Source organism: Miniopterus schreibersii, assembly GCF_964146895.1.
Source record: "Miniopterus schreibersii genome assembly, chromosome: 10".
In the NCBI taxonomy this organism is placed as follows: domain Eukaryota; kingdom Metazoa; phylum Chordata; class Mammalia; order Chiroptera; family Miniopteridae; genus Miniopterus; species Miniopterus schreibersii.
In genome coordinates this window covers 65,538,131-65,561,555 of record NC_138110.1, presented here as the reverse complement: position 1 = coordinate 65,561,555, position 23,425 = coordinate 65,538,131, and the positions used below count along the sequence as shown (strand labels likewise).

Below are 23,425 nucleotides of genomic sequence, written 5' to 3'. Positions count from 1 at the left end.
TATCACCCCTACCACTCAGGAAGTTACAATGTTGTAGAAGCTCTGTGCCAGGGACTGAGGCTAAAGATCAGACATATATTTCTTACTATATGACAGTGTCCCAGCTGGACAGATGGATGGGTGCATCTGTCTGAAGAGTCCAGTTGGGGCTATTTTTAAGACTGGTATTTTAAGAGGTGTCCTTTAGAATGGAAATGAAGTGTTAGAAGGGAAATGCTGTCTCATCAATATCTACAACAGAGGGTGGTTTAAACAGGCCCTGCTCGATATGCATACTGACCTGCACCTTACGACCAGCTTCAGAGAGCAAAGGGGCCTTTTCTGGGCACCCATTGTGGGAAGGGTTGCGTCAGGAAGAGGGCGAGTGTTCAGCTGGACCACATGCCGGGTAACCTGAACTCACAGGGAGCAAGGGGCAGGGCTTTCATTGGGTAGTGGGAAAAACAGGGCCACTGGTGGGTGGAAGGCCAAATCAGAGGACTTCCCAGCACTTTGGGCTGCTGAGGTCATGTGGGAAAGTTTGAACCACTGAATTAGGTCAACAAGTCGAAGATCTGTGGCAACCCAGGGAACAGAGACAGATGGAGATGAAACCAACACAGTTTAAAGATGGAGGGGGCTGAGAGTGAGTTCCTTCAGGGTGCCTCTGTCTCTGCGTGATGCCTTGTGTAACCAGGAGGTGAGCTGGGGAATCAGTCCCTCGGGACATAGGGACTGTGCATAGATATGGGGTGACCACTCCTTATAAAAAGGGTCTTGTTTAGGTGTCCCTGTTACGATCATTACTGCAACTCGAAATAAAAAGTGAATTGTGGAGATGTGCATGGAGATTTACCTGTAAACAAAATATGATCTTTGGCCCGAATGTGGCTCCGTTTATGTCTCCAGATTTGCCTCAAAGCCCTTTTGCCAACCAAATTAAGCGACTGCTTCTGGGCCGACCAGCAGATGGTGCTAGAAGAGCTTACAAAGACTCTTCGCCCAAGAGGTAGGAAACCCCATAGCTAACGTTGTCTTTGCAGAGCTGCTGTGCTCTAGTTAGATTTGGGGCCTCCAGCTGGAAATTTCTTTCTCCTCTGCCTTTACTTTTTCCATTTTATTTCGTTTTCCTCTTCAAAGAAAATACACACGCCACTTTACCATTTTTATCTAGAATCAGATTTTTGGTCTTGTGAACACATGCACAAACACAGTAGTGCAAACTTAGTATAAACTACTTGCAAAATGCAGAAGAAAAAGAAAAAAGATCTTTTAATATTTTGCCATCCAGGGACAAGTGTCAGTACAATTTTGTTCATTGCGTAGATGCTTAGGGTCATAATTAGGGTTTGGGATGTCCAGAGCTGGAAAGGACTCAGAATCCTCTAGTCCAGCCTTCACACTGTGAGGTCATGGGACCCAGATAGGCCCAAGGCCACCCAGCCATGCGAGCAGTGCTGTCCCTGTGGGCCCATTGCCCTGTTCTGAACTGTGTGTCCCCATCTGCTACCATCACCTCCCGGCCTCCTCTACCCCTTTCTTTCCGAGCAGGACTTTGCCCAGAGCGCGGTGGGAGGTTGGTTTAGAGCTGATGAGGCCGCAGATTCTTCTTGTCAGGGAACAAAAGGCTGTTCTCAGAGGCACAGAGGAGTGTGGAAGACTAAAAATGCTCAGAAGAAGGGAGGAGCTCTGGAAGCTGCAAACAAGACAAGAAAACTGTTAAGCAGATGCAGAGAGTGCAGAAGTCCAATCCCCCCTGCAAAGAAGGACAAATAGCCATGGAATTAGTGTGAGAACATTAGTCTCTCTCTCTCTTTTTTTCTGCAAAAAGCTTTATTGTTTCCATTTGGTCCAATGCATGGGAGAGGACTCCAGGGTGGTTAAAAGAATGGCCAGGGGCTTCAGGGAGAGGCTCAGGTAAAAGCCAGACACCAGGGGAATGCAGAGAGCCCCTCAAAGGCCTCTGGGCTCCGAAGGCTCCTAGTCATGCTTGAGGGTGAGCCTTTCAAAGAGATACTTGCCCAGACCAGCTGGGGGCCAGCCAGCTGCGGAGGTGAGTCAGGTGTGACCCATCTTCTTGGTTTCCAGGAAGCCACAGAGATGCGGGTCTGTGCGGGCAGAACCTGGGGCCTGCAGATCCACAAGGGCCTGGGTCAGGTTCCTCTCCAAGGCCATGGTGGCTTTCATGGCGCCCTGAGTTTTGCCCCACTCATCCTGAGAAGGCTTCAGCATGTCCTAGAAGAGAGCTCAGCCACCACTCACGCCCTCCTGAGCCACATCCTCTCGGTGGAAATAGAAGCCCAGAGGTAGGTGTAGGAGGCCTGCAGATGCAGGTAGGCCAGGCGGCTGACAGCAGCTTCACCTCGGTGATGCAATTCTGACGAATTTGGGAGCTCACGGTTGTTCGGCAATAAGGAGTTAAGGTCGAAAAGTGGTGTTGGCTGGTCTCGGAGGCTGAGGACGGCTGAGGTGGTTCCAAAGGTGGTGACTGGAAAAGAGCTTGGAGGGTGGTTGGAGGCTGGAAAAACGGGCGCCCCTGGGTCTGTCCAAACACTGTTGAAGCAAGAGACTGATCTGGGACTGCCGAGGGCACCACCACATTAGTCTCTTTAAATGAGCTGCGAGTCTAGGGCCCAGTGGATTGTGTCTTCTGGGATCAACAATTATATTAGGAATATAGTTTAATGTTGATCATGTTTGTGATAACAGGGAGAAAGAGACTGATTCCATAGGGCTGGGTGCTCCATGATGCAAAGGACTATGGTATATTTTGCACAAGTGGAGAAACAGTAGGAAATGATGTGGATTAACCAAAAAGCAACAGGGAGAGGCTGAGTTCTAGAATGCACCAGTAGGTCATCATTGTACCGTTTCTAGTTTGATTACAACTCGAACCTTTGGAGAACATTTATAAATAAATATAGTGATTGTTAAGATACAATGTCAAACTGTACCCAGAAGGGTTGGTGTGTGGGAAGATCACTCACCATATCTTGGCTTTTTGAAGATTTATCAAGAGTCTGTTATGTGCTTGGGACCATGTTGTGCCAGGCAAGGCAGAACATAGAGATGGATAAGACAGCTAAAGGAGCTCCTGGCCTAATGGTAGAGAAATAATTGAAATGTGTTTTGTAAAATAATACTGATTAGAAAGCTGTGTAGCTGTCCAAACAGCCATATTCGTGCCCTGACCGGGAATCGAAACTCGGTCTCCTGGATCGTAGGTCGACACTCAACGTTTGAGCCACGCCGGCCGGGCTGTACTGTGCTTCATTTAAATTAAGTTATATAGAACATAATCTTTTGTGTCTGTTTTGCTCAAATTACATCTGTGAGATTCCTCCACATAGTGTGTCATTATAGACTGTTCATTCCATTGTGAGACTATCCACAACGGACATCTCCATCCCCCCGCTGGTGGGCATTTGGGTGATCTCTGGCACAAACAGTGCTACTGTGAACATTCTTGCACGCACCTTTCGGTGGACACAGGATGGCTTTTCTGCTGGATGTGCTCTCTGAGAGGTAGCCTTGCTGGGTCATAGAATATGGCTATGTTCAGCTTTCATAGTCTGAGAATTTTGATTATTGCTTTGTGCAAATCTTAAGTGCCACTATCCTCTACAGCATGCCCACACTTCTCTTCCCAGGACTGTCATAGGCCTCTAGGTAGGGCCCCACAGCATTTGACATACCTACTGTTCACACGTCCAGCTGAGCTCACAGAAGTTGGACTGTTTCATTTGTACCTGTCTGCCCTCCACCTAGCCCAGTGCCTAGAATCTAGATGCACCCAGATTCCCTTTTTCCCATCTTTATCAGTGACCTGGTTGAGGACAGTGTTGTCAGAGCTGCACATGGATCAAAGCTGCCAAGGTGGGCTGTGCACCAGATGGCAGGCTCAACACTGCAAGTGGCAGCAGGTCCGGATATATAAAAGCAGCCTAGGAAATTAACAGGGGTAAATGCAACAGTTTTGCTATTAAAAAAAATCCAGGGCAGCATGGTGGGTGAAGACCTGTCATAGTGGTGGCTGCAACTGTGTGGCATACAGTTGTCTGGAGGTGTAACGTGAGCCCTCCGAGCAATCACTGCTTAGAGACGCGAATGCTGTACTCATTGCAGGTCATTTTTCCTTCGGTTCTGTTCTTCCCTGCTCAGACCCAGCTGGTGTTGGGAGCTGGGCTGTGGGCGGTTGATTCAAGTCAAGGAGGTGGGATGGAGTGCGAGGAGGGTGGAAGGTGAGACATCTCCTCCTCGATTATCAGGGACCACTGAAGGCAGTGACTCATCTTGGGTGTCACTGAACGTTTGTGGAATAGGACGTTTGTAATTGAGAAGATAAGGAGCCATTGAAGATTTAGAGCCGGGGTAAAGGCAGAATGTTGTCATTTAAGTTGACCCAGAAAGGAATGGACTGAAAAAGGGCACACACTCCCTCCTGAAGACCCTAAGAAGGGCAGAGATGCCAGACTCACCACCAGGTTGAAGTTTCTCATTCAGCCTCCCGCCACGTTTTTCATCATCTCTGATTTTTTAAAAAAGCCTCATTAACCTGATCATTTGATCTGTGGGTTTCTTTTCTCCCTAACATGCAGGAAAATGTCCAAAAGGAGAAAGGCCTTCCCTAGGGTGGGGTTACTGGGAATAGGTGAGGCGGCCAGCTACTGTGTCAAAGCAATGACACCTTTGTTACCCATGGTGGCTTCCATTCCAGGGGAGGCCCTGGGGATGCTGCAAAGAGACAGAGTGCCGACCAGAGACCCAGGTTCTATTATCTGCCTCGAGCAACTTCAGTTCTCATCTGTTGGAGGAGGGCTTAGCCTTCTCTGTCACGTAGCTGCCCTCCGTCTCATACAATAAATGGTCTACCTAACAGGCATCTTTGGGGGAGGTGGAAGTACACGCTAAGGATCAGTTTTCACATCTGGACAAGAGGTATCATGCCCCCCACCATTCATAGGGCTTACCAAATGTGCCTTGGCACTGTTGGAACCATAGGCATCAATACAAGTCCTTCCTCCAAAATATTATAAAGGGAAGTACTCTAAGTTCTAAAAGCTGCTTTGCGCATACAGGCATGTGTTAACATGTTAATTACTGGCTGCCTGAATCGCTAATGGAGGATTTGCCTTCGTGATGGCAGCTAGCAAAGGCTGAAGGGGTTCATGCCAGAGGCTGGGTCTGTGATGGCTTCAGCCAGGAGAAAGATTGGAGCATCACCAAGACAGGTCACAGTTGGTGTGGAAAGTAGTAATCAAGTTCTAGAGCCAACAAAACTCAAAAATGCAGGGTGAGGTCGCTTCTTGATATTGATGGCTGCAGGAAGGAGATCTGGCAGCAGATGGGAAAGGGGGACCCAACATTTTAAAGAAATGCTTTTATTGAAATATAACTAACACGGGGAAAAGTGCACTTACTGCATGTGCACAATTCAGTACATTTTCACAAACTGAACCACCATGTTACCAGCAAAATACTTCAAACTCTCATGCCTGCTCCCCACCCACCCAAAGGATGCCTACTGTCCTGACTTCCAGTGTCCAGGCCAGCTTCACCTCCGTTTGTATTTTATACAAATAGAATCCTGCAATATGTGCTCTTTTGTGGCTGGCTTCTTTTGTTCACTGTTATGTTTGTGAGATTCATCAATACTGTTGCCTAGAGATGTTATTTTTCCAGCTCTCATTCCTGTACAAATAGACCATATTTATATATCGATTAAATTAATCACTTGAACATTTGGGTGGTTTCCTGTTTGAGGCTATTATGAATGTAGTTGCTATGAAAATTCTTATGTACAACTCTTGGTGAATGTAAGCGCTCATTTCCATTGGGCAAATCCTCAGGGGTGGAATTGTTATTCAGCTAACTTAGATTCAGCTGTAGCGAGGGCGCCAATGCTCCCCACCCACCTGTTGCATGTGGCCCCTCTGTATTGAAGACTTCTTTGAATTTTTTTCAACCCTCACCCGAGGGTATGTTTATTGATTTGAGAGGGGGGGGGGGGAGAGAGAGAGAGAGAGAGTGAGAGAGAGAGAAACATTGATGTGAAAGAGAAACATCAATGGGTTGCCTCCCCTTATGTGCACTGACTGGAATCGAACCTGAAACTTTTTGGTGTATGGGATGAAGGCCCAAACAAATAAGCTACCCAGCCCGGGCAAGACTTCTTTTAATTTTTAAATGAACAATGACAACAGCTCGCTAAATTATAATAAAGCGAAGAATAAATTATAAAGATTAGGGGAGATTAGGCCTAAATTTGTCCCACTAATTGCAAGGATTCTTAACCTGGAAGGGGGCTGTCCATGGATAACAATCAGCCCGGGGGCACAATTCATTCATAGTCTCTAGTAGCAGTTGATAGATTACATCTACTGCCACCATGAACGTACCTGATTTCAAGGGTTGACTGGATCCTTTTGCCCCTTCACTTTAGCTGCCATATGCAAACATTTTGGATTTTCCAACTGGGCTTGAACCAATGCCCCTGTCCCAGCTTCTCTGATCTCCTGACCCCAAGTGGAAGTGACACATTCGTATGAGATGACACACAGGGAAGGAGGATCAGGTATAAACACCTGAGGGAAAACCAGGTGGAAGGAGAACCAATGGAGGGAAAGCCAAAACATCACATGTGTGATGCAGATAGGGCATCTGGTTCTCAAAGGATCCAGCAAGGCCTCTAAACAGGGAAAGCAGGTCAAGGTGAGTAAAACAGGGATGTAATATGGGCAGTTCGGAAGCTAAGGCTCAAATGAAAGCCTCCATTTTTCAAGGCCTGGTGTTCACACAGCCCAGGCTTGCCAAAGACTTAGCTCATAGCAGGCAAGGGCATGTCCTTACTGCTCTGCCTAACTTTGCTGTGAGGTGGGCAAGGAATAGCTGGGGCTACCTCCACTGGACAGGCTGAGAAATTAGGAGAAATGCCTTCTTTGGGGCAAGGGATAAAGTTTCCACTGGGTGGATGAAAGTTGTTGAAATAGCCTGTATGCTGAGTAACCTGTAATCTAGTAGAAAAGGTAATAACAAAGCAATTTCCCAGAACCCCCATCCATCCATCCATCCATCCATCCATCCATCCATCCATCCATCCATCCAAGATCCATAGCTTTTTCTGAGGAACCTTTGGTATTTAAAGCTGAGTAAAGGAGGCTGAATTTCTGCCACATATGGCTAACACGTCTGTTCACCTGGTCACAATTCCATCAGCTCTTGATACCAGCTGGTCTTCTAGTATGTCTCAAAACAGGCAAGCAGGTTTTAAACTCAATGAGTCTGTGGCTAAATAGTTTTGCTGTGGTTACCTTTTTAAAGGCCAAGAGTGTCACATTAGTTTTCAGCTTTCATTGATTGTGTTGCGTGGTGAGTCTTTGGGCCAAGTGCTTACAAACATGGTGGACATGAGGCTATTAGTGCTTGTGTACATTTTCCTGGAACACCTGTGAGAAAAACAAGTGGGCAGAAATGTTCTTGTAACAAATTAAATCTCAAACAATGCCTAGACTTCCCCCTACCCTCTCATCTCTTCTATTATTAGGTAGGTAATTCTCTGCTTTAAAAATAAAAGCTTCTTTGAGATATAATTCATATACCATGAGATTCACCATTTCAAAGTGTACAGTTCAGTGATATTTAGTATATTCATAAAGTTATTCATTGATTAGAGCATATCTTTACCACACCAGAAAGAAACCCCATACCCATTAGCAGCCATTTCTTATTCCCCCACCTATCTCCAACCCTGGACAACCATGAATCTACTTTCTGTCTGTATGGATTTACCTAACCTGGATATTTCATTTTAAGTGAATCATACAATATTTACCTTTTTGTGTCTGGCTTCTTTCACTTAGCATCATTTTCACAGTTCTACCATATTGTAGCATGGATCAGAACTTCATCCAGCCTCTTTATGGCTGTATAATATTGTATGGTCTACCCTCTACCCTGAAGGACACACATGCTCTCTCATTTGATGTGGTGGTTTTACTTTCACACACTAGGAGATGGCTAATAAAACTGTGTTTCTGCTGTTCAATTACTCTTCAGGTGATGTCAAAAGCAAGATGGTGGTTTTCAGTGGGGATTTTCCATAACTTAGATCAACAGAGCAAAACAGCCTGTCCTGATTTATTTCATGAGTTCATTTCCTATCATGTTCTGGGGAAGGGAGCAGCCAAAGCTGGTGGATATTAGATGTGTAGCAGAGTCATAATGGGCCTCTTCTCTGGGTAGGAGAGAAAAATCTTCCTTCTAAAATTCTCAAAGCTAAGAATGATCCCTGACAGAGTTTATGGGGTTGGGTGGTGGGGGGGAATCTGGGCTTGGCTGAGCATGTAACCATTTATTCATTCTTTTCTTCATTCATCAGAGGGCAGAATAAAAGGAGATTCAGAGATTTGCAGGAGAAAGGAGGAAATGGGCATTGGCTAGAAAAACAAATGTCTCCTTCCTCATTGGGTTCTCTGGTCTGTGAGTCTCAACGATGGGCAAGGCTACCTGGGACACAGCTGGGAGGGCTCTCCCTGTTCATTAGAGTTGGGGACTTGGGAAGGTGAGCCGGGGCCATAGAGAAACCTGAGTGGACACATTCCATGTGTGGGCAGCTACTGTGAGCAGGGTAATAGGCATGCCTAGCATTTGGAATTTGGCAGCATGATAGGATAGGATCTTGCCAGTTTTCTATAGCACCCACAGAATTACAGCTAACACTCAGTTTTATGTTAATTAACTCAATCAGTGTAACTCAAAGCCAGGTGAGTTTGCAGTGTATTTGTGTGTAGGAGGTACATTATCTGGCTTAGGGTTTTAGATCCTCCTAAGTAGAAGCCAAACTAAACAAATTTGATCATGAAACTACTTTGTGCCAGCCATGGGGGTGTGGTGGCCAGATTTCAGGTGCTGGACCCAGAATGGAAGCATTTCTCTTTGCTCTACAATGGACACTGAGGTAGGCACCCTTGCCAATCCTAAAGGGCAGTGGTATAGTCTGTTGAGGACACAGAATAATCCAGATGGCATTTTTATTAGGAGAATTCTGACAGTTTGTGAATGTGGGGTCCCCACAAGGCACAGTCCTGGGAATGCCTTTGAACTCTGCTGAGAGTGACACTGCCACACTGCCACACCATTCCTAGAAAGATGGTATTATGGGCTGAGTTGTGTTCCCACAAAATTCTTATGTTGTAGTCCCAGTCCCCAATACCTCAAAATAACTCTGGAGATAGTACCTTTAATGAGTTAAAGTTAAAATGAGGCTGTTAGGTTGGGCCTTAATCCAGTATGATGAGTGGTGTTCTTATAAAAAGATTAGGACACAGACATAGAGGGAAGATTATGTGTAGACACAGGGGAGAAGACGGCCATTTATAAGCCCAGGAGAGAGGCTTCAGAAGAAACCAACCCTGCCAACACCTTGATCTCTTACTTCCAGCCTCCAGAACTGTGAGAAAATAAATTTCTGTTCTTTAAGCCACACATTCTGTGGAACTTTGTTATCGCAGCCCTAACAAACTAACAGAGATGGTATGTTCAACAAGGAAGGAATGAAAATGAGGTCCTATAAGTTTTTCTGAAGTCACTGCGTCAAGTAAGGGTGCTAAGGGTTGGAGTTACTGAAAATTGATCTCTGCCCAATATAAAATTTAAGATAATGACTGTGTGTGTTTATTGCTAGTTTTTAGAGAGGGAGGGAGGAAAGGGGCAGATCTGCCAGGACAGTTAGGGAGAAAGGGCCCCAGCCCTAAGCACCCTGGTGGCCCCAAGCACCCTGGTGGCCTTCAGCAAACTCCACAGAAGAGGCTCATCTCAGCTCCTGTTTAATTGTAGTCAGATATTAAACATTTATAAATTTTTATACAATAAAACAAGTACATGCAAAGTTACAAATATAGAAAATATAAAGTACATGCATATTTCAAAGACCACTTTGGATCCTTATACAAAACTATTCAGTGCACACTGTAAGCCTAAGGACCACGCAAAAGGGGTTCCCACATATTTAGTACCTTATAAAACCAGGCAGCGCATTAGATACTTCAGCTGTTAACTGCTCTAACCAAAATTTCTAAGTTTGTCATATGCAATATATATATATATATTACATAGAAAACCCACAGAATGCAAGCCAATAACATTGCAGGATAGTAATATATCTGCTAGGTGACAATATTGAATGATCCAGGGAATAATTTTACCTTACTTAAATAACAGGAACAGAATTTCTTCTCTCACTCCGAACAGGTCATATTTCTGTCATCTACAGTCTAAGATTTCTTTTTCTGGATTGATTCCTTATTCAATTCAAAAGCCAACTACTGAGATGAAGGACTCAACCCGATTCTGGCTTTTGACAATTATGAGGCAGCAGTGAACAAACGCAAACATTTGTACACTAATCACTTTCTTCATTACGTAACCTTCTACGATAATGGTGTTTTTACAGCTGCAGCTCCCTCTATATTAAAATCTCCTGGCTTTACCCAATGTCAAAATTATTCATTTCCAGGTAAATGAACAAAGGAGAATTTTGTTCTTAGTGTCCAAAAGGTAATATATTTTTTAACTGCCTTAATTATCTACGGTTTATGTTACTAAAGAAAGGAATGCAACATGTAGGTACCCTCCAAAGGCACCACTCCCAAATGTTGGATAGTTTTAGTCCCAGAAGACTTTCCTATTGTTACGTTCATTTCCTATGAAAATATCCTCTGCCCAGAGGCGTAATGTTGCATGAATATTTTCTCTTGATGCAATAGCTGTGTAGCCTGTACTGCAAAATGTAAAACATTGTCACAGTTCTCTGCAGACATAGGGCACACACTTTCCAGCAGGCTGAGCCTGGGCTCAAAAACTAAGGATTTCTAGTTCTGTTTTCTGAATGAGTATCCTTCCGAATTTGGCAGAAATACTATTTAAACAGGAAAATGTAATCAGCTTTTCTTAAAATGAATGAGAAAATGTGTCCAAATTGCTACAAAGTCACTGCTAACTAAGATGGGGAATTAGTGTACTGAGCTCTAGCTGGGCAAGGAGCTGGAGGTATGTAGGCAAAGGTATTTGAAGACTGTAGAATATTTTAGCCTCAATCTTTTGCACTAGACAAAAAATAAGCCTAGATCATGGAATGATTATTTGCTGTTACACTCTTACCAGCCTGGCACTTACACTGGCCCATGAAGGACTCAATCAAACAGGGCTGAATACACAGTGTGCCAGGCCTGCTCTACATTTCCCTGTGCCATCAGTGCCAAGGGTACTAGCCTATGGGTGACAAAGGGAGAAGCAAGAACGAGACACCACCACTAAAGGGTTGCAGGTGGATACCCCCTTCCCCAACCTGGTGAAAACAAAGCTGCCCTCATCCCACTATTAGGAAAATAAGGAAAGAGAGGAGGAGGATCAGAGGAGGGGAGGAGAAGAGGGTAATGCTCATTCCATTGTAAGACCGGTAAGCCTGGTACTCCTTCTGGTACTGGGTGGTGCACATCTCCTCTACCACGCGCTCCATTATCTTGACATCAGTCTCGGTGAAGTTCTCCCCCTTGGTCGTGGTGGTGACCGTGTGTTGTTTGACCGTGATGTTGACACAGTCACGCACAAAGTTATTCTGGTTGTTGTACTGATCCACAGGCTTGTAGTACACTTGGTTGGGGAAACGGTTCATGTTTTCACGATAGTAACGGTCCTCATAATCATTGCCAAAATGCATGAGGGGCCTGCTCATGGCACTCCCCAGCATGTAGCCTCCCAGGCCCCCCACCACTGCCCCGGCCGCAGCAGCTCCTGCCATGTGCTTCAGGTTGGTTTTCGGCTTACTGGGCTTATTCCACTGGTTATGGGAGCCACCACCTTGACCCCAGCCTCCACCACCATGGGGCTGTCCCCACCCACCTCCATGGGGCTGACCCCACCCACCACCTCCCTGGGGCTGACCCCAGCCACCACCGCCCTGGGGTGGGTAACGGTTGCCTCCAGGATATCCCTGCCCTGGGTATCGGCTCCCTCCACTGTTGCTTCCTCCTCCAGGCTTCGGTCGCTTCTTGCAGAGGCCGACGTCACTCCATGTGGCCACAAAGAGAACCAGGATCCAGCCGCCTACTTGGCTTTTCACCATGATGACTTATCTGCAAAATGAAGAGGGTGTCAGAGTACTGTGTCTATGTTGAAACCACTTAACATCTGCAGAACAAATGACTGCACAGCAGTGGCATCAGCACCTCAGGCATAAATGCTCTTCACTCTGTACTTCTTTGAAGCCCCGATGACAGAGTGACTGTTAAGTAAAGGGTTAACACACCACTTTCTCCTTCTCTAAGGACAAATTTGACTAAGATAATTTCTGGCTCCGTTTCCTGGAAACTTGATAAAGGTGGAATGTCAGCAACACTGCTTATGGTAAAAATAACCTCTGCTTTATAAACTGCAACCAGACTGGGAAAACCTATAAATACCTGATGGGTTTGCCATCAGTTTGGGCTTTAGAGCAGTGATCCCTGCACCTGGCACATCCTTTTGGGGAACCTTGGAAGCTGTGCCCACTGGACTATTATAAGGAACATTGGCTCTTGTGGGGCCTGGGGCTTCCATGCCAAGGGGAACCTGTTATCCACCAATATGGATCTCATGGCCATAAACCTGGGGGTGGAGACAAGCCCACGGCTCCTGGGTGGACCCCTCAATGATGCTGGTGTGGCCTCTATGAAGTCTTGTGAGTCTAATGTCTAGTTTGGAAGACCCCCATGGGTGCTGCTGTAATGAAATAACTTTGTAAATAGCTGGTTTCTGTCTTCTCTGTGAGACTGTAAGCAGGAAAGAAGTCTTGTTTGCTGCTATTTCCTTCGGGGCTAGGGCAGTGCCTGGCACAGAGCAGGCACACAATAGATATTTGTTAGGGGCAGGAATTAATATCCCCTAAACATATAAATGCCAATAAGAATTTCCTCAAAGGAATACAATTTTTTTTGAAACAGGAAACATGCTGGATTTTGCAAGCCCACTTATAAATTCATCTTTCTCTTTATAGATGGACAGATGGAGCTGTCAAAGGGGGGTAAGAATGGCTATGTTCACAAGATCTGTAGTCACTCACTGGCTGAATGAGCTTAGTTCAGCAGGTAATGGTTTGAGTGACGTATTTTCTTCTAATTTTTGGTACAAAAAGACATGTCCTATATAAAAGGGCTTAAGAAAAAACACACCACCCAAATATCCTGAATAATTTATGCCCCTTTGCAGAATGTATAGTAAATCTCCTTTCAGACTAAAGATCTCATTTATCCTGGGTGCTTGGGTCCAAGGGCAGAGCTCACAAGCACATAGTAGAATGATTATTAAGCAGTTTCTACTGTACCCCACATCAAACCATATGCTCTAAAGTAGCATTATGTGCCATAAAACCCAAAGGCATACACTGTAATGCTGATGTTAACCTTATCTCCAGCACTGTTTATCTTCAAACAAAAGTGGCACCAAGTACTAGAAAATTATTTTTCATAACCGGCAGAGCTAAAGAATAAATTGGATAATATTCTGAAAGAAGAATGAAATAAATTAACATCCTGTTTATGTTTTTACTATCATTGAACTGTCTTGGAGGTCGGAAGTAAATAAAAGTATATTTGAGAGTCATGAAAATTGAGGTTTCTGGATTGGGCCACTGTGGGGACAGAATGCAGAAGGTAGAGCAGGTCTGGAGGGAGATTAATGAGGGATGTGGCTTTCACAGTGCTGTTATCAAGCTACATGTGGGACAAAGATACCAGTAGGCAGCTTGGTGAGTCTAGAGTTGAAGCAGGACCATGGACTGGAGAAAAAGGCAATAGGGAGCCAGAGCCATGGCTTGTGTTGCTGATTAGTACTTTAAAATTGAATACTGAATAAAGTTGGATAGAACAGAGAATATTCTATATATTATTAATATGGTCACATTATTGATACATTCATAGAATATATTAAGACTAGGTCATTTTAAAATTAGTTGAGAACAAAAGCAACATTTAATTATGAAAAGCATTAAAAATAGCAACTACATTTTGAAGTAGAGAATCAATGCTAAGGTTAAATAAAAGGGACTCAAATCTTACATGAGGGACTCAAAACTTACATGAGACCTTGGGGAATCTCTTTCTATTTGTGATAAAATAAGGAAGATCTTATAGTATTTACCCAAACCTCTTACTCTACAAATTAGACCACCAAGATTCAGAAAGGTCAAGTGTTGGCTAGTAAAATTGCTGGGAATGGAGACTGGGTTTCTGAATCCCTGGCTATGCTATGACACTAATCATCTAAGATACTCTATGTGAAGGGTCAGGTTGTGGCCCAATCCTCTGGTACATTTAAGGCATTAAGTATTTGACAAAAGTCAATACCTATTTATCACTAAGAAAATTACTCTCAGCATAGTAAGGATAGGAGGGAACTCCCCTAATTTGATAAAGATTATATAACAAAAGCAGCAAACATAATGGATAACCTCTGAGTATATTCTCTTTAAATCAGAAACAAGACAATGAGTCCATTGTCTCAGGACACATGCAAAGACAAAGAAGTAACCAGTGTAAGAACTGCAAAGAAAGAGCTCCAGCTGTCATTATTTGCAATTAATTTAATCATATGCATAGAAAATCCACCAGACTCAACAGAGGTAACGAGACCCAGTACTAGAGCTCAGAAAGGTTATGGGATACAAGAATGGCCTACAAAAATCAATAGTATTTCTCTACACCACCAATAATTGACTAGAAAGTTTTGTTTTTAGGAAATAAGACATTCATAATAGCAACCCAAACTGTAAAGTATCTAGATATTGACTTTACTAAGAGAAAAAAAGACGGGAAATGTTTTAAAACCTCTAATAAAGAACATAGATGATCTATAAGAATGGAAGGGTTTTCCATGGTCTTGATCAAGATAACTTAGTATTATAAAGATGAACCTATAATTTCAATAAAATGCCAATAAAAATTCCAATTGGATTTTTTTTTGAGTTCTATAAATTCACAAGTGGAAAGAAATGTCCATGAATAGCAAACTCAACCTTAAAGAGAAAAGAGGAAGGAATGTGCCATGTCAGACGTTAAATTCTTCTACAAGGCATAGAATAAAGACCATACGGTCAAAGTCTAAGAACAGACCAACTGTGGAAAGCAAACCCTCGGATAAGAGGGGACCACTATATTTTAATTTTATTGAGGTCACTGCCCTTTACAGAATCTGATGCACACTATACAGATTTTTGCAAAACATTTTGGGGTGATGGGTTTTCACTGCTACTCTGAGGCCCAGTCTGGACTGAATAGGGCAAAGGGCCCCCAACCTGATTCATCTCAGTATTACTTGAACTTTTAAAAAGCAACATTGCAGGAGCCTATCCCAGGCCAGCAGCCTGGCAGTGTCTCTAGATGGGATTTGAGAATCTATAATAAAACTTCCCAGGGAATTGCACTCCTAGCCAGGCTTCAGAGCTAGGTCCTCAGAAGACCAACACTTAACATTATAATGCTTTTCATAAAAGGGCACACCTTCCTTGATGTGATCACAGAATACTATGATAGTAATAAGCAGACTACCAGGGGAAAAAAGACAAACACACTGAGAAAAAAAATTCTCCCATTGTAAGAACTGCTACATATACTATTTACTCAAGGACGACTTTATAATGCTGTAGCCATCATCTCATTAGACACAGGCGCGTTCTGAATGTTTAATATGCAGTAGTTCACAGCTGATATAGTTGCCTTGGAAGAGGAAATAAGATCCGAAAATGGAGAATGGAATAGGTAAGTTAAAACTACAGCTTAGAAAAACTTTCCCCTCATAAAACTGTTTGTCAGTTGGTTGATAGTCACTTTCAGTGTTAATTTGGTGCAGAAATGTTTATGTTATTGTTTTACTGTATTTTTTAAATGGTTGCTGCCTTATATAAGTCAGCATGATTCTAGAGAAAACTGTGGCCCTTTCTCTGCAAAATCAAGCTGATTTTCCAAGAAAGGATGATGCAATTGGTGTGAGTTACACATCTAGGCCTCCAGAGCAGGAGCTTGTGATCATAGCCTTTCCAGACCCTTATTTTCTGAGACAACTGGTGACTATCAACCATCACAAGACCAAAGAGATTCCACAGGGTACGTACATCTGTCGTGGCTCAGCTAAGCTGGATTTGTGCCTCCAGGAAGACAATGCTTCGGCTTGGCTGAAATTGTTGTCTTTAAATATATTCAGGAGACCTTAAAAACAAAAAGAAAAAACAACAACTAGAATTGATAAGTAAATCTAAGATATGATTCATTAAAAGAAAAGCTTACTATATAAGTTTCTAAGCCACTAATAAACCTATTTCAGAAAACAATGAAAAACATTTGAAAAAAGAAATGAGGTCAGCTAAAAAAGCAAACAACTCTGAGCTCCCTCTCTTTCACACACAGAAAACTGAACTCACTTCATTTTAATAATTACTTATTTAGAAAGGCAATACATCATCAAAATTAAAACCACCTATGATTTCTATTAACTTTCTTGTTTTTGCTTTTCCTTTCAGATTTTTCACATATGCATTCATTATGAATAAGTAGATAGTTTAGTAACCTGCACTTGGACCAGTCAGCTTCTTCCCATGTACCACAACAGGCTCTAAATCATGACTTCTGATGATTACATAAGTTCCTTTCAGTCATGATTTCTTAGCTACTGCTCTGCTGTTACACATTCAGGTTGTTTCCTAGTTGGTTCTAACTTTAGGTAATTCTGCCCCAAATATGTGCCTGCATAGAGCTTTTCATTTTATTTTTCTCATTTGGTTCTTCCATTGCAAGTAAATTCCCAGGAATGGGATTTCTGGGTCACGGCTTTTAACTTCTTAATGCATGGCCTGATTGCTTTACAAAAAGTTTGTACCGATTCACAACGTCCCCAGTGGGATGTCACCAGGAAAAGAATAAAGGTATATATAACAATGGTCCATTTTGCATAGATGGTTAATCTTTAACAAGCTCTGGAAGTAGGTATCATTTCCTCTATTTTATGAATGGATAAAAGAAGGAGTAGGAAATTAGGTAACCAAAGTCATGAAGCTAGTTGCAGAGCTTTGTCACCTCAAAGCCCTGCCACCTCCCCTGATAACTGGAATATGCAAATTTCAGGGGTTGCAGTTATTGTTGTGGTTGACATATGTAAAATGATAGTCCAGACTTGCTTTAATTTGTATTTTATTCTGTAAATGACTCATCATTTCACCACTTATCTATTATAATCTTGGCACTTTCCTTTCACAAGCATGAAAAACTTGTGTCAGGTACAAATAATACACAAATCACATCCTAGCTCTGCTTTCTTTCCCCTTCCAGTTAGTACTTTTTCATTATAAGAGCTCCTCAGTGTTTGTGTAGGTAAAAACGTTCCTTTTCACTGATTTTCTTCTTTACATCTGAGCAAGTGGTTAATTTTTCCAGAATTCCGACATTTTTATTCAATTTTCTGTTCTTACTTGGATAATTTGATTTGTGAAAATCGTTAATCCTATGCTATGTGGAGTTTTTCGCAAGGAAAGGGAAACGTCTCAAATGTTCAGCATGCAGAGAACTGCGTATTAAACCGTGATGCTCTGAGTACATCAGATGATCCTGGATGACCAGGAGCAGGGCGGGGCAATTGCATTCTGTTGTGTATGAATCTAAAGATAAGGAAATGAAACGAAAACCAGACAGCAGATGCTTTGAGATGGTTAGGGTGGACGTGATGGCGGTAGGTTTACAATGAAAAAAATCTGTTTGCTATTGCTATGGCAAAGAGTCAATGGAAAACAACAAAAAAAGGGGCAGTAATGACAGATTTCTCCCCATTGTTTAATAAGCAAATGTGAAGGCACCTCTCGCACAGGTGGCGGAAGATGGTTGTTCCAGGGCCGCCGCCAGGCTCGGATCCCCTCCCTCGGAGCCCCCCCCCCCCCACCTCAGGTCGACTTCTCCCCTTCCAGATAAGCAGGAAAGAATGAAAAGCGAAGGCTGCGGGTCAGCCACGCCTGGGGCGCGTAGGAGGCCCTTGGTCCCCGGGGGCCTGACGTCCTCCGCCAGCAAACGTAGGGCAGGGCCGCTCCGCCACCCCTCCCCGCCGAGGCCCCAGTAGGTAGCCTGGCGGTTGCCAGAGCCCCACTGGCAGAGGCCTCCCCGGGGACCGCCCTGGCCAGGTGAAAGGCTGGCGGCGCCGCTTCTCCGCGGCGGCTGGGGGCGCCCAGGCCCTGGCGGCGCCCCTCCCCCACCCCGCGCACCCTTGGGCGTCTGGAAGGCCGGGGCCTGGCCAGGGGGGATCCCAGTCGGCGCCCGGGCCTCTGCCCTCCGGCTCTAAGGGGCGGTCACCGGGCGCGGAGCAAGGAGCCCCAAGGACCCCAGCGCCTCTCCCTGGTTCCCCTCACCTGGTGTCCCAGCCGAGGCTCGGGTTCCCCGACCGCGTTTGCGCGTGGTGATCGCCCCCAATTCCCCGGACCCGCAGCCCCTCTAGCCCCGAGTCTGGCCCATCCCGCTCCCGCCGTGGACACGCCTGTGCGTGTGTGGATGTGTGTGGGCGAGCGGGGAGGCACCCCGGTACCACCCACAGCCCTCCCGAGGGGACTCGGCCGGCGCGCCCTCAGCCCCCATTCGGAATGAAAGGGGCTTTCCTAGCCAGAAAGGCACGGTCCAGCTGCGTCACCGAAAGCGAGGCGCCCGCGGGCAGGCCCGACGCGCCGCGCGCCCTCCGCTAAGCCCCCCCGCCCTGCCCACGGTCAGGGGCGGCCTGCGGGTGCCCGGTTCTCACTCCCGGACTCCGCGGCGCGCCCGCGCATCCCAGGTCTCAGGCCCCCGGCCCCCAGTGCCCCGCCGGCAGTTCAAAGGATGCCAAGGCCGTTTACCTGCTTCTGCCCGACGTGGAGCTCGCAGCGCCGCGGCTGTCAGCGACTGGCGGGGAGGGCGGGCGGCGCGCAGCGCCCGGAGGAGGTGCGGGGGGCGGGGAAGGCGGGCGGTGCGCGGCCTCGTCACCGCGCGGCCCAATCAGCGCGCGGCGCTCTAGGGGGCGGGCCGCCGGGTGCCCAGAGAAGGTGCAGCTCTGCGGGGGGGCCGCGGGCTCTGAGTCACCTGAAAAGCAACGAGGTTGCGATTCGTTTGCACCTTTCTGTGAGCTGATGCTCCTCCCAGAGGCGTCGCTCCGGGACGCTGCTCCTGGACTGTAAGAGTCACCTTTCAGGGAATTCTGCCCAAGGCCCCAAGGCCCCCGTTCCCTCCTGGAATACTCGAGGGGAGGGAGCGTTGGGGAACGAGAGCAATTTCTGGAGCTTTGGTCACCAGAGATTTCTGAGGAGGAATCATTTTTGCTGCCCTGGATTGAGCCCGATATTTACAAATTTTCATATAAATCATTAACATCGGAGGCCTAGGGAGGGCTCTAGCCATCACCTGTTCCTTCATTCGCCGCTTCTGCCCCTTGTTACATGCAAAACGGGTGGCTTAGGTTACGGTAGTCGCGAGTGAGGACCGTGCTCGCGTGGAACAAGCCCCCTCCGCGCGCTACAACGCTGTTGTGGTCTTGCTATTACCCCTGCCGGGGAATCAGGGGAGCGGCTCCTGTAGAGGATGGCCGGGGGTGAGGGGACAGAAGGACAGGCGGTAAGGTTGGGGGGGACATGTATAAATTATTATCCAAATTGGGGTGCTTTTGAGAGTGAAAGGGGCAAAAACCAGCACTGTCCTAGGAAGAATGGGACATCGAGTCCCCTCATGAAGGGCCAATGGCTTCAAAATGGGATTTGGGTGAGATACGCGTCCCCCGGGCCACCGCTGCTGGGGCGGGGCCGCGTGGTGCGGGGGCGGCGGCAGCAGCCGCGGGGGCGGCGCCGAGAGACCCGCCGGGAAGCGAGAGCCCGGACCGCGGCCGCTGCGGGGAGAGGCCTCCGTCGCAGAGAGCTGGGCTTCTGCCGGTTAGAAATAAGCGTTGGGCAGCCATGCCGGCCTGCGTTTCTCTCCATCCGTCTCGCTCAACGGTTATGTTGACAGGACTTTTAGAGCCTTACGGCCTTTCCTCAGGGATGGCTCGCTGGGAGGCGAAATGGGGGCAGCGCAGCCCCCGAGTCTGGAGCTGGAGCGAGTGAGTGAGCAGATCAGACTAGATGAGGGGCTGCCTTCCAAACCTCTGGAAAAACTCAGCTTTTTTCTCAAAAGAACCGTGTGCCTACTGGCTGAACGCTCTGCTTCCTTCCTCTCACCAGGAAAGGGCTCAAAAAGCAGGGAGGGTTTCAAACAGGCAGGGATGAAGGAGTCCAAAGAGATGGCCCTATGCCCGATTCTGGGTATTACTGCTGGGTGGCAGCCCCCCCCAAACAAACAATACTTCCTTCTGCTGGCGGATTGTGTAGGCCCGGGATTCCCACAGGCACAGTGGGGACCTGACTCTGCCCAGGATGCCTGAAGACTCTGAATCTGAGGGTGACTCGAGAGCTGAGGGTCAGACTCACTTGAAGGCTCCCTTGCTTGCATGACTGACACCTGGACTTGAGGACTAGCCCTGCTGATCAACGTGTCCCCACGTGGCCTCCCCACGTGGCCTCCCCGCGTGGCCTCCCCACGTGGCCTCCCCACGTGGCCTGGCTTCCTCCCTGCCTGGCTGCTTCAGGTTCGATGGGTTTCTTACATGGCTTCGTGGGCCTCTGAGTGTGAGCTTCAGCGGACAAAAGGGAAACTATGTTGCCCCTTCCCACCTGGTCTGAGAAATCACATAGCCTCACTCCCACTGTATGCTGTTGACCAAAGGAGTCACGTGCCCACCCAGATTCAAGGGCAGGGGACATAGGTTGAATCTCTCAGCGGCAAGAGTACCAGAGAATTTGTGATTTTTTAAAAACTGCCATAATAGGGTTAGTGGTCTGGCCTGCAGGTCCTTAGGGGCTTCCACTGACCTTATGGACGGCACCAGGGTGGGCGGCCCGCAGAAGGAAGCTTTCGCAAATGGCCCCACATCATTCCTCATCCCAACCCCACTTACAATCTCCTCTCCTGTCACCGTAACCACCGTATCCCAGTATACACAAGGCAGGCCATTTTCTGGACTTCTGGAGTAGGCCTGAGGGTTTGTCCTCTGGGGCCTGTCTGACGGCCTTGTGGTCAGCTCCACATCAAGCCATTCTCTGGAAGACTCACTTCTCATCTCCTGTGTCCTGCCTCAAAATTATTTGTCAACGTTACCTAGAGTCTCCTCAGCAAATATGAAGAAGCTAAACTAGTGAAACTTGAAATTTATCTTACCTACCCACAAAATGAGAATTATTTCATTCAACAAATAATTTATTGAGCACCTGGTGTGAATCAGACAGTTCAGTCTGACCTCAGACATCAGAGGGAATATAGGAAACCACATAGAAAGTGACCAGGTCCTAAGAGCCTATGTCAAGGTGTTTAGAATTTAATTAAGTGTGATAGGAAGCTCTTGAAGCTTTCAGCAGGGGTGACATGATCTGATTTGCCTTCTTAAAAGACCACTCTGGTTGTTGTATGTGGCAAAAATGGAAGCAGGACCTGGTAGGTGGCTTTTGCAGTGGTCTAAGGAGAGGAAGTAATGGTTTGATCTGGGGTGGTGGTGGTGGTGTGTGTGTGTGTGGGGGGGGGGGAGGTGGATTCTAAAATGGTCAAAAATGGAGCAAGACCAAGTTTTAGAGGGAATAAAATTTAGGGAAGTTCCTTCCCTTTTGGATATGTTGAGTTTGAGATGTGTATATAACACCCCAATGGGTGACCTTGGGGGTTCTGGAACTCAATATAGAAGGTTTCGGAGGGATGGAGGGAGGGTTGGTGCTGAAGATGTGTATTTAGAAGTTGTCAGTATATAGATGGTTTTCAAAATCGGGGCTTGGATGATAACCGCAAAGAAGAAAGTGCCATGTTGAGGCTCTGCTCAAGTTGTTTCCTCAGCCGTGAATTTCTTCACTCTGTCTCTCTTCTGTGAGGTTCTAGCTCAGATGGGTCCTCCTCTGTGAAATCTTTCCATATTGTGCCACCAAACTCAACCATCTTACTCCTGCTCTGGCAGCAACTGGCTTGTACCATCCAGCCTCATTTTGGTTGGCCCCATTATTTATCTTTCAGTCTTGAACTAGGTTGTAAATCCTTGGGAGGAGAGCTCTGCAGTTGGTAGGTGCCCAGGAAAATCAGTAGAACATGTCCTAAGTGTGGTTGCCTCCCCCAGCCATTCGCTTTACTCTTGTACCTATTTTCCCCTTGGCTCCACCAGGGTTTTTCCCTTTTCTCTGTTTAGTTATGTGTGAGGTCATCGAGAATCTTTGCCACACTGGGGTCTTTTACTTGCTTTCTTCTGCATCACAGATTTTATAGAACAAACTGATTTTTATCAGCATTCCTTTGTCTCCCACCAAGGCTTGGCTTCCGACTTGTTTTATTGTTCTGGAAACTGGAGCTTTCCTGTATTTAGACTGTCAGTTCCTGCAGCATTAGTAATTTTTCTTGTCATCAACTAAAATGATTCCAGCACACCCAGTTCCAACATGGGTGTGGTGTGGTTTCCACCACCACTAAGCAATGCTCTGATGATAGCTGGATGTCCTATGATTCAACTCAAGTCTGACATCAGATCCCATAGGTTAAGGGTTTAGTCGCCCAAGACTTTGCTCAGCCCTTCCCCCACCCCATTCAGATGTCAGTTGCAAATTCAGGTTGTTACCTGTGCTTCCGACCAACTGCTATAGATCAGAGGTTTCATTGACACCCCTCCCTTCTTGGGTTTGATTAATCTGCTAGAGTGGCTCACATAACTCACAGAAACATGTTACTTACTGGTTCAATGGTTTATTATAAAAGGATATAACTCAGGAACAGCCAGATGGAAGAGATGCATAGGGCCAGGTATGGGGAAAGGGTATGAAGCTTCCATGCCCTCTCCAGGCATGACACTCTCCCCAAATCTCCATAGGTTCACCAACCCACAAGTTTCCTGAATCAATCTCCAGTCCCCTCCCTGGAAATCAGGGAGTGAAACTGAAAGTTCCTATCCTCTATTCATAGTTGGTTTCCTTGGCAACCAGCTCCTATCCTTAGGTGCTTTCTAAAAGTCATCTCATTAATATAAACCCAGTTGTGGTGGAAGGGGGCTTGTTATGACTAATGAGATACCCATTTCACCTTTATGGTTCTGAAATGATTTTAGGAACTGAGGCCAAGAGACCAAGTATTATGATGAAAACTGCTCCCATTGCCTTATCACACAGGAAATCCCAAGAGTTATGGGAGCTGTGAGCCGGGAACCATAGATGAAGACCAAATATATATGATACATATATTTTGGTCATCTGAATGAACAAATATATATTTATTTTTAAATATGTACATATATTTTTATTGATTTCAGAGAGAGGAAGGGAGACAGAGAGAAACTTCAGTGATGAGAGGGAGTCATTGATCGGCTGCCT

At 46.0% G+C, this 23,425-nt stretch overlaps 1 protein-coding gene across 1 annotated transcript; it reads right to left on the bottom strand.

The window, feature by feature from the left end:
• Window positions 1-9,787: 9,787 nt before the first annotated feature.
• On the bottom strand, window positions 9,788-19,137 carry PRNP (prion protein (Kanno blood group)). Its single transcript, XM_081148478.1, has 3 exons — window positions 18,869-19,137; window positions 16,121-16,214; window positions 9,788-12,110 (listed from the first exon to the last, which is right to left on the bottom strand). The coding sequence occupies exon 3, from the start codon at window positions 12,098-12,100 to the stop codon at window positions 11,345-11,347; it is 756 nt and encodes a 251-aa protein (XP_081004604.1). The 5' UTR covers window positions 12,101-12,110; window positions 16,121-16,214; window positions 18,869-19,137; the 3' UTR covers window positions 9,788-11,344.
• Between the last annotated feature and the right edge of the window lie 4,288 nt (window positions 19,138-23,425).

What these genes read in the sequence shown, in the direction of transcription:
- PRNP (XM_081148478.1), bottom strand. Translation starts at nt 12,100, where the DNA reads ATGGTGAAAAGCCAAGTAGGCGGCTGGATCCTGGTTCTCTTTGTGGCC.